This window comes from Crotalus tigris, unplaced genomic scaffold, assembly GCF_016545835.1.
Source record: "Crotalus tigris isolate CLP2741 ecotype Arizona unplaced genomic scaffold, ASM1654583v1 scf7180000020588.15403103151:6194809, whole genome shotgun sequence".
Lineage (NCBI taxonomy): Eukaryota > Metazoa > Chordata > Lepidosauria > Squamata > Viperidae > Crotalus > Crotalus tigris.
Window position 1 is genome coordinate 722,353 of NW_024098092.1, and position 11,126 is coordinate 733,478.

General features: G+C 52.9%; 1 protein-coding gene across 3 annotated transcripts; it reads right to left on the minus strand.

The window, feature by feature from the left end:
- Positions 1-403: 403 nt before the first annotated feature.
- On the minus strand, positions 404-8,931 carry ARHGEF19 (Rho guanine nucleotide exchange factor 19). Of its 3 annotated transcripts, none has more exons than XM_039367353.1 (11): positions 8,481-8,923; positions 7,504-7,565; positions 7,071-7,300; positions 6,075-6,235; positions 5,786-5,938; positions 5,075-5,204; positions 3,764-3,838; positions 3,526-3,618; positions 2,100-2,260; positions 1,668-1,829; positions 404-748 (listed from the first exon to the last, which is right to left on the minus strand). In XM_039367353.1, exons 1-11 carry the CDS (start codon positions 8,564-8,566, stop codon positions 583-585), a joined length of 1,479 nt encoding a protein of 492 aa, XP_039223287.1. In that variant the 5' UTR covers positions 8,567-8,923; the 3' UTR covers positions 404-582. The 3 variants fall into 3 exon arrangements, with proteins under 3 accessions (XP_039223287.1, XP_039223288.1, XP_039223289.1); XM_039367354.1 differs by having other exon boundaries at positions 404-735; positions 8,481-8,918; XM_039367355.1 differs by lacking the exons at positions 404-748; positions 1,668-1,829 and adding an exon at positions 2,377-2,480 and having other exon boundaries at positions 2,120-2,260; positions 8,481-8,931.
- Between the last annotated feature and the right edge of the window lie 2,195 nt (positions 8,932-11,126).

Below are 11,126 nucleotides of genomic sequence, written 5' to 3' on the forward strand. Positions count from 1 at the left end.
GCCTGGCTCAGAGGCCACAACGGCCAGCTCAGCCTGCTTCTGCATTGTCCGCCCTCATCCTGTTGTTCCCATTCAGCCTTTGTGGCTTCCAGGGTTGTGGAAAGCTCTGAAACGCGCCAATCTCTTTTGAAGAGGAAATCAAAATTTCCATTTTACCTAAAGCAGTGGTTCTCAACCTTTTTACTGCCACGACCCCCACCCGGTCGTAAGTCGAGGACTACTCCACCGGTCGTAAGTCAAGGACTACTCAACTGGTGCAGCACCGTTTGCAGAATGGGACTTTTGGCGGGCTCAGCAGGGCAGAGACAGCCTGGACAATTCCTATGGGCTTTTGAAAGCCAATAGAATTAGACTCTATTCAAGAGAGTCTCTTCTATTGGCTTTCAAAAGCCAAGTGAATAAAAGGGAGTAGCACAGCTAAGGAAAAGGGGGGGAAAATGGCGGACTGCGTTGTTTGGCGACCCCCGTGAAACGGTCGTTCGACCCCAAATGGGGTCCCGATCCACAGGTGGAGAACCACTGACCTAAAGCCTCTTTGACTCAGGGTTACCCCCATTTCCATGCTTTGGAGCCCTCTCTGGGTCATTCCAACGTTCCAACGTAAGGTCTCCTTGGGCCGTCGTCAGAAGCAGCAGGGCCTGTTGGAGGTGGAGAGTCTGACTGAGGCGCCTGGGAATTCCTGCCTCGAGGTTTCAACGGCTTGCTAGCCATGCAATCCAGTCCTGTCTCTGGGCCCTCGGGAGAAAAACAAAACAAACAAACAAAAAAATAAACAGCCAGACAGCTCAAAGGAGAGTACCTCAGCGAGGAAGACACAAGACACAAGATTTCCCGGTGGTGCCACATCCAGCCCAAATTAGGTCTGAGCCACTTATCTTTTGGGAGAGCTTCCAAGGTTGCTTAAGCACTTCCACCACCACGTGTGACACTGATGGTTAAGTTGCTCCAGAAGGATCACCTCCATCCGTCGGAGGGAGTGGCAGGCTGGAGCAGGGGTAGGCAACCTTGGCTCTTTTATGACTCGTGGACATCCAGAGTTCCTGAGCCAGCATGGGGGGAAAATGGCCCCTTCATGACTTGTGGACTTCAACTCCCAGAATTCCTGACCTAGCATGGGGGAAACTTTGGCTCCTTCATGACTTGTGGACTTCAACTCCCAGAATTCCTCCGAAAGCATGGGGGAACTAAGGCCCCTTCATGATTTGTGGACTTCAACTCCCAGAATTCCTCAGCCAGCATGGGGGAACTAAGGCCCCTTCATGACTCGTGGACTTCAACTCCCAGAATTCCTCCGAAAGCATGGGGGAACTAAGGCCCCTTCATGATTTGTGGACTTCAACTCCCAGAATTCCTGAGCCAGCATGGGGGAACTATGGCCCCCTCACGACTCATGGACTTCAATTCCCAGAATTCCTCAGCCAGCATGAGGGAAACTTTGACCCCTTCATGACTCGTGGACTTCAACTCCCAGAATTCCTGAGCCAGCATGGCTCAGCTTGGAAACCTCTCCCTTTCCCCTCAGCACGGCTGTCTCAGGAATTCTGGGAGTTGAAGTCCATGAGTCATAAAAGAGCCAAGGTGGCCTACCCCTGGCCTGGAGTCCTAGGTGACCAAAGGTGTCTTACATCACGGATCTCTCTCGTTTGCTGGAGAGGAAAACCACTTACTCGCTCTCTGCCTTGAGGATCACCTCCCTGCTTTCGTCTCTGTGGTTCTGGGCTATGGAGAGGTAGAAGGTCCATCCTGGGAGCCCTAAGGGTTTGGCTTTGAAAAGCTCAGCTTTGACGTGACCCGTCCAGGCGTAGTCCTTCACTAAGAAGCGCCCGTCTCTGGAAGGGAGAGAAGAGAGGGTGGCATTTTAGCCTTTGGGGCCAGGCTGGATCTCCTCTACCTAGCGCAGTGTTTCCCAAACTTGACAATTTTAAGGCATGTGGACTTCAACTCCCAGAATTCCACAGCCAGCGTTGCTGGCTGTGGAATTCTGGGAGTTGAAGTCCTCATGCCTTAAAATTGTCAAGTTTGGGAAATACTGACCTAGCGGATAGATTTCCCTGGGCTCCGGATTCCTAAATAGCCCAGGTGAGGGTCTTCTGACTTACTCCTTAAGGTGAGAGAGCATCAGCAAGTCGTTGAAGAGATGCAGATGGATGGGCTTCATGCTGACCTGGGGCCGATAGCCCAGTCCGGCCTCTTGAACCAGGACCTGCCGGAGCTCTCCTTCGCGAACCAGCCAGCGGCCCTGGCTGAAATGAGGAAGAGGCTGGAGAAAGGAAGGGTGGAGGCTCAGCTTCCTTAAGGAAAATAGGAGAGCAGCCCAGGTGGGCATCTCTAGGGGCTCTTAGTAGGGCTTGTGGCCGAGAATCGGATCCGGGCTACCTTAGGAAGGTGTGGGGCCTGATGGGAGAAAGGGTCTGCGAGAATTAAACGGGGGAGTTTGGCTTCCGGTTCAGCTTTTCCTCCAAAGAAATGTGTGTTTTCCCCTTCAAAAAAACCAAAACAAAGCAAGAAGGGAGCCTCAGCAAGTGTGTTTTTCAAAAGAGAGCAGCGGCTTGAAATTTCCGTCGTTATTTCCCCTTGAAGTAAAAATCAGACTCATTTTAGCTTGCCAAATAGTTGGCCAGACTTTTTGAGTCTGGCCTCGCAGGAGGAACGGGCAACACACTTTGTTCCTTGAAAATTGCCAAGACTGGCAACCCTATGGACCAGTTGGCAGAGACACTGGCACGTAGGCAAGCAGAAAGATGAAAAGGGGACACAGCAAAGACGCAACTTTTCTGGATTCGACCAGGATGAGTCATTGTCTTGCCCAGCATCCTGTTAGTCAAGCACTTTGAAGAATCGTATCGGTAGAACATGAACAGAATATTCTCGTCGGCTTGACAGCCTGTGAAAATGCAGAACTGCACCTTCGACTGCCTCTTCATTTGTCCTCCCCCCCAAGTATTTTAGTTTCGTGGCTAATAATAATAATAGTAGTAGTAGTATTAGTAGTAGTAAAGTTGGAAGGGACCTTGGAGGTCATCTAGTCCAACCCCCTGCTCAGGCAGGAAACCCTACACCATTTCGGACAAATGGCTGTCCAGTCTCTTCTTAAAAACTTCCAGTGTTGGAGCATTTACTGCTTCTGGTGGCAAGCTGTTCCACTGATTAATTGTTCTCACTGTCAGGAAGTTTCTCCTTAGTTCTAGGTTGCTTCTCTCCTGGATGAGTTTCCATCCATTGCTTCTTGTCCTGCCTTCAGGCGCTTTGGAGAATAGCTTGACTCCCTCTTCTTTGGGGCAGCCCCTGAGATATTGGAACACTGCTATCATGTTCCCCCCTCGTCCTTCTCTTCGTTAAACTAGACATACCCAATTCTAGCAACCGTTCCTTATATGATCAATATTCTTTTAGAAACAACGGCTATTTCTTTGAAACCCGAAGGAAACCGGGCTGGCGTAACCCTTATGCCAGACTACAGCATTCCCATCTATAAATTACGGTGGTCATACGGTAACTTTTCACAGGCCGGAAAGATCAACTCACGTTGACCTTGGAGAAGTCCATCCGTTTTTCCAGCGACACCAATTCCTCTTTCTGCTTCATGAGTTGGACGTTCTCGTTGCACTGGGACACAATCTGGAAAAAGGGCAGGAAGAGGTTGGTCTCGCACGGAGGAGCGCCACACTGGGCCGAGGCGGAAGAGCCTTACGGTCAGGGAGGACAAATGGAAGGAAGGAGCCAGGAAACCCAAACGTGGAAGGGTCTCCCCGGGAGCACTTACCTCCCCCACGGCCTCATGGGCCAAGCCCACTGATTTTGCCAGCTCAGACTCGGGTCTGGCCCACTTCAGGATGTTCTGACATGGAGGGAGAGAAAGCACAGGCATGTCAAGTGGGTCACCTGGTTCTCTTTTCCCACTTCTTCTCCTAGGCAAGGAAGGACCTGGAGCTGAGCTCCCTTTCACCGGGGAAGCCAGAGGGAGCCACCACCTGGGGATCAGCTACTCGGGGGCTCAACCATCAGGCCCCATGCAAAAAGTGCAGAGCGCTCTGTCCCCGTCACCAAACAAGCACAGCCAGTTTCTGCCATGCAGGACAGATGGGAGAGGCCTTTGTGGCATTTTCCAGGCAGCGTTGCTTTTCTCTATCCCCCTAAATAAGCCCTGGGATTTCCTTTTGGGATTGTCCTGGATAGCTTCATCTTGTCTTGGAAACTAGGTGGGGGTCAAGCCTGGTTGCTACTCAAGTGCAAATGGAGGTAGTGACAGATTTTATCTTCCTGGGCTCCAAGATCACCACAGATGGGGACCTGCAGCCAAGAAATTAAAAGAAGCTTGCTCCTGGGGAGGAAAGCTATGGCAAATCTAGCGTACTAAAAAAAGCAGAGACATCACCCTGCCAACAAAAGTGCGTATAGTCAAGGCCGTGGTTTACCCAGTTGCAATGTATGGCTATGAAAGTTGGACCCTAAGAAAGGCTGAGTGCCAAAGAATGGAAGCCTTTGAACTATGGTGGTGGAGAAGACTCCTGCGAGTCCCCTGGACTGCAAGGCGATCAAACCCGGTCAGTCCTAGAAGAGATGAACCCAACTGCTCTTTAGAAGGCCAGATCCTGAAGTCCTTTGGCCATCTAATGAGAAGGAAGGACTCACTGGAGAAGAGCCTGATGCTGGGAAAGATGGAGGACAAGAGAAGAACGGGACGACAGAGAATGAGGGGGCTGGACGGAGTCCCTGAAGCAGGAGGCGTGAGCTTAAATGGACTCCAGAAGATGGTGGAGGACAGGAAGGCCTGGAGGAACGTTGTCCATGGGGTCGCGATGGGTCGGACACGACTTCGCAGCTAACAACAACAACAACAGGCCAGACCCGAAGGCTACAAAAACACCCTGAAAATGGAGAGTCAAAATCCCTTCTGCACGGTCCTATCCATGCATTCAGCAGGAGCTGACCTCACCAGAAAAGTGTCTTCACCTTAAAACAAAAACACCTTTAGGGGTGGCCCTTGAGGAGAAGGGAAATAAATTGCTCTGGAACTAGTAAGTGAAATATGCATTCTTCCCCCCTACACACACACACACACACACACACACACCTGCAGTAGGATTTTGAGCCGAGTGATCCTCTGGAAGGGCAACACAAGGAAGGCTTTCAAGGGCTGCCTCTGGCAGATGGGATGCTCCTCCAGTGCGCGCAGGACCTGCGTGAAGCGGCTGTTCCCCTTCCTGGCTTGGTGGAGGGAACAAAGAGAAGTTTTTGGGGGGCCCCAGTGCGCTAATGCACGCCCCCAAAGGTGAGCTGAGGAAAGGTAGGCATAAGGTGGGCATAGAATGGGAGCTAAAATCGGCTCTGTTGAACCCTGTCTTGAGTGTGAATCTGTGGGACCCGTCAAGGAGATGCTTTGTCTAGTGCAGCCGGCCACCAACGGACCAAAAGAGGCAGTCAAGCTCTTCTCCAAAGCCCCTGAAGGCAGGACAAGAAGCAACGGATGGAAACTGATCAAGGAGAGAAGCAACCTGGAACTAAGGAGGAATTTCCTGACAGTTAGAACAGTTAACCAGTGGAACAACCTGCCTCCAGAAGCGGTGAATGCTCCAACACTGGATGTTTTTAAGAAGAGACTGGACAGCCATTGGTCCGAAATGGTACAGGGTTTCCTGCCTGAGCAGGGGGTTGGACTAGATGACCTCCAAGGTCCCTTCCAACTTTACTATTATTATTACTAGTCCTTTCTTGCAGCCTGTGACCCCCCCCCAAACTCTCCAGTCAGTGGGGCCTGCCACCCTGCGTCCGCTCTGCTCCTCACATCAGCCATTGCATGAGCTGCTCCTGATACATCTGGTTGGTGACGTAGGGAACGTAAACCCGGTGGAAAGCCGGGCAGTGTTTCAGGACCACTTCCCCGAGACCCGACAAGAAGACATCCTGGTCCAGGTGATCTTCCAGCTGCAGCAGAAACCTGCAGGGGGCAGAGAGGAGGAGGAGGAGGAGGAAGAGGAGCGTGTGGGATGCCCTACAGGTGATTGTCCCAGGGGGCTTCCAAAGGCCTTGGCGGGTTCACGAAGAGGTGCAGAAGAGCGAGATGGCCGCCCTACCTCTCACTGGTGTCCTTGACTTGCGAGAGATTGGAGAAGAGCTGCTGCAGTTGGGCCCCGGCGAGAGCCCCACGCAAGGCTGGAGACAGCTGGAAGTGGAAGAGGGCCACCCGGAGGCTGCGCAGGTAGGAGGCCTCGGACGTGATCACCTCGAACATGGCCTGCCATGGAAACAAAGGCAGGCGGGGCTGCTGGGAGCAGAAACGGATCTTGCCAAACCCAGGGATCAGTCCTACGCTGCCGGTCAAATCAAGGCTGCGGGGAGGGATTAGGTTCCGTAGGGCAGGGGTCTTCAAACGTGGCCCTTTGATGACTGGTGGACTTCAACTCCCAGAATTCTTCAGCCAGCATGGAGGAACTAAGGCCCCTTCGTGACTGGTGGACTTCAACTCCCAGAATGCCTCAGCCAGGCACGCTGCCTGAGGAATTCTGGGAGTTGGCGTCCACGAGTCATCAAAGGGCCACGTTTGAAGACCCCTGGTATAGACTCTCTTGCTTGAGCAGAGGGTTGGGCTAGATGACCTCCAAGGTGTCCCTTCCAACTCTTTATGTTCTAGCTCAGGGGGTCTTGAAACGTGGCCCTTTGATGACTCGTGGACTTCAACTCCCAGAATTCCTCAGCCAGCGTCACGAAGAGGCCTTAGTTGGCTGAGGCATTCTGGGAGTTGAAGTCCACGAGTCATGAAGAGGCCTTAGTTCCTTCATGCTGGCTGAGGAATTCTGGGAGTTGAAGTCCATGAGTCATCACAGGGCCACGTTTGAAGAGCCCTGCTCTAAAGGGCAGCAAACGGTGGACAAAACGGGTGCTATTAATTAAGACATTCTCCTCCTTTGCCGCCTTCTCTCAGTCAGGGCTCGGACCCGATCCGTTGTCCCGATGGTCCAGATTTTGCCTCCAGCCTCTCTCAGGTTCTGGAAGCCTCAGAGAAGCCTGGGCTGCTGCATGGGCCCTCTCTTCCCCCCCCCGCCCCCCACCCATGTGCATTTCTCGGGTACCTCCTGCAGGTGGCGCTGCTGTGATGGGAGTCCCTCCAGCAGCCCTCTGCTTTTCACCTCCGGGATGTCTTGCCAGAAGCTGTAATCCCGCTGGGGGGAGAACGAGGCAGCCCCTAGCAGGGCGGAGGAGAGCAGGGCGGCGGTGGAGAAGCCGGCACCCACCGGGAGGGCCCGGGGCTGCTTCTCTGGCACCTTCGGCCGGTGCATCCCAGGGGTTTGAGAAACGGGCTCTGACCGGAAAAGCGGGACAGAGGGAGACACTCAATCCAGCATTCCAGAAGCGGTGGGTCCCCTGCCAGCCCATCCTTCTCAGTTACTCCGTGTGCTGCTGCGTTGCCTCTGCCCAGAGAGAGCCTCACCCGGGCATCGCTGGCGGCTGGGATCCTTCCGTCCACCCCAGAGACAACCCCTGGGCAAAGGCTCATTTACGTACCGTCTTTTGATCCTCTCTGCTGATGGTCCTTCGCCCCCTTTCCGGAGCTTCTCCAGAGTATTCTAGAAACGAGAGAGAGAGAGAGAGAGAGAGAGAGAGAGAGAGAGAGAGAGAGAGAGAGAGAGAGAGAGAGAGAGAGAGAGAGAGAGAGAGACTGGGGAGACGTTGGCCATCCTAGATGCCTCCTGTCCCACCACTCGGTAGATTTGCAAAATGCCCTCGGAGCATGCCAAGCCTCTCCTGGTGCTGTTGTTGTTGTTTTACAAAGTTCTCAAGAGATGCACAGGTGAATTACACTGGGAGAGCGGTATTGTCGAAAAGCTTTTTTTTTTCCCCTATGGATAGCTTAGCTTGGAGTCTTGCTGATGGCAAGAATACACATAGTAACTCGACTTAGCGGCAGTTCGTTTAGTGACGGTTTAACGTTACAATGGCACTTTAAAAAGGGCCTTATGACTAATGTTCACACTTAGGACCGTTACAGCCTCCCCGCGATCACGCGATTTGCATTCAGACCCTTGGCGACCGACTCCCATTTATGACAACGGCAGCGTCCCGGGATCACGTGATCCCCCTTTGAGACCTTCCGATAGGCGAAGTCAACGGGAGGGGGGGGGAGCCAGGTTCGCTTAACAGCTGGGTTACCAATTTAACAACTGCAGTGATTAAAACAAATGTGGCAAGACAAGTCGTAAAATGGGACAAAGCGCGCTTAACAAGTGTCTCGTTTAGCAAGATAAATCCTGGTCGTTGAGTCAAGGGACGACCTCTACTGCCAAAATAGTAAAGTAACCAATCAGTTAAGGCGACAAAATCTGAAGTCGGCATTTTTCCCCAGAGCCACAAGGGGAAACTGAGGAACACTGGACAGCAGTGCTTGGGGAGGGTTACTTCCTAGCCCAAGCAAAGCATCTTCTGCACGGCTTGGTTCTTTCCCCCCTCCCACCATGCCTGCCCAGATGGGCAATGGAGGATACCTGGTGCCCGGGCGTAGCCGTGGCTGCGCCCTGACCTCGGGCAGGCTCTCCTGGGGAGTCCGAGGGGCCGGATTCTGGGACGCCATCGCCGGGGACCTCTGTGCGGGCTCCGGGGTCCCTGATAGGCCTTGGCAGCTGGGCGATGGCAGAGAAGGACAGCCGCCTTTGTGCGTCCTCCGTGCCGCACAGCTCGATGCTCTCAGTCCAGAAGGAGACACTGCGAAAAGGGAGCAGAACACCCACACCACGCACACCCACACCAGATGGCTCCTCGGCTCCTGTTGGGAAAAGGGAGCTGGTGTGTGCCTCGGTTGTCAAAACACAAAAGTCTCCCAGGGTTTCTTCTTCTGCCACTGACTGCGAAAAGTTGTTGGCTTTTATTTCAGTGCACGGGGAAAACAAGGCTTAGCAGCTCCCCCCCCCCCTTTGTGGGTCGGGGACGGGCGACGCAGAGAAGTAGCCGCTGCCCCTTGTGTCTGTGAAGGCTGGGCTGCCAAATCTGCAGGAAAGGAGATCCTCCAGTGGAGGCAGAATGTGTTCCCCCCCCACCCTCCCCTCCTAACTCCTTCCTCTTCCTCCTCCCTCCACTAAATCCTCAGCCCTGTAATTATCCATCCCTGAAGGCCCTGTGGGAGGGAGATTGGAGGAGTGTTCTTGGGGGGGGGGCGAGAAAGGGCAGCAGAAGGGAGGCTGCTCTTTGACATCTCAGTGGCTCTGCTATATGGAGCAGACCCCCCTTTTTCTCCCTCTCCCCACTGCAAGGATGCCTCTGTCCCCCCCCCCCACCACCACTGGTGTCTTTGAAAAAAGGTCCAAGGGGTTAGAATGGGAAAGAGCTTGTTTGTGGCCGGTGGACGCTGGCTGGCGGGTCTGCTTTGGGGAAGCACAGTTGGGGACAGGGACATCCATAAGGTGGGGGACCCTCCGGGGCAAGTTGTCCTTCTCCAAACAGGCCTCCAAGTCCTTCTGCACCTGCTTGCAGAGGCTTCGGGAATGCCAGCATCTTGACCTCTGTCGTCTCCGCGTCTCCTGCCTTTCTAATGGGGTTGGTTGCTGAGCTTTCTCTGCAATGAAATGGCTTTATTGGCCGGAGGGATTCTTGGCAGCCCCCTTCTCCAGTTTATAAGTCTAGTTCTTTTTGGCAAAACCGGTGAAAAGCTCTCGACGAAGGCAGATTCTTGCTTTCCTGGCAGCTCTGGCCTACGCAGGACCGAAGGTGGTGGCTTCTTCTGAGCCGGTTCTTGCGTGGGAGAAACTGCCTTTTCCCTTCAGTCATGCTCCAGACTGGCACGGAAATAACCGGCCGCTTTGAAGAGGCCAGGGAGTGTTCAGTCATGTTGGCATCCCACTAGCTTGCTTGTCCAGCTGCCATTTCTCACTGGGAGCCAGAGAAGGGCCCTCGGCCTGTGGGAGCCCAAGGCCTCTGCCCTTTGGGAAGTGGGGAGCAATTTAAGTCCCTCCCTCCTCCTTTCGCTTTCACCCCGAGATTCAGCCGGTGAAGCTGTTGATTTTCCCAGCAGTTGGGTTTTTTTTTTCTGCACATCTGGAGGCTGTTCAGGTGGGAACAGAACCGGAACACAAAGGAGCCTCGACTCTCATGAATCATGCCGGTCAGATTCCATTAAACAAAACAAAAGCCCCATATCTGGTTTAGCTCTTAGTTTCCGGGAACAGAATCCTGGGAATCTCGGTTCACTTCCACCAGGGAGAGCGACCCAATGTTGCTTATTGACTTAAATCAATAGGGGAGACAGAAGAAGAAGAAGAAGAAGGAGAAGAAGAAGAAGAAGAAGAAGAAGAAGAAGAAGAAGAAGAAGAAGAAGAAGAAGAAGAAGAAGAAGAAGAAGAAGAAGAAGAAGAAGAAGAAGAAGAAGAAGTAGTAGTAGTAGTAGTAGTAGTAGTAGTAGTAGTAGTTGGAAGGGACCTTGGAGGTCATCTAGTCCAACCCCTTGCTCAGGCAGGAAACCCTATACCATTTCAGACAAATGGCTGTCCAGTCTCTTCTTAAAAACTTCCAGTGTTGGAGCATTCACCGCTTCTGGAGGCTGGTTGTTCCACTGGTTAATTGTTCTCACGGTCAGGAAGTTTCTCCTTAGTTCTAGGTTGCTTCTTTCTCCTTGATTAGTTTCCATCCGTTGCTTCTTGTCCTGCCTTCCGGCGTTTTGGAGAATAGCTTGACCCCTTCTTTTGCGGCAATATTGCGGCACTTTTAGGGTTAGAAAATATATAATGCCTTTGGTGTGGAACATCTTTGATGCCTCCCCCCCCCCCGAGTGTTCCTGATTCCAATAATATCTGCGCTCCCCTTTCCCTCTCCGTCTTCTGCCTGCAACAGCTGGAGCCCCCCACTTCCTGCTTTGGGGCTGGCTGTTGAGGGGAAGGGAAATCACAGCTGGAGACTCTGTTGAGTCTGTGCAGTTGTTTCAATTAAATAGTGACTAAATGGCAAGTTCAAGGGACTTGGCATATGCCCGGGGCCCTGTTGTTTGCATTTTCACTTAAGAAAGTGAGCCAGACACGTATTTTTTTTTTCTTTTCCTTCGCTTGGCCTTCTATCGCAGTGATGGTGAACCTTTTAGAGACCGAGTGCCCAAACTGCAACCCAAAACCCACTTATGCATCGTCAGGTGCCGGGTGGGTGTGGCC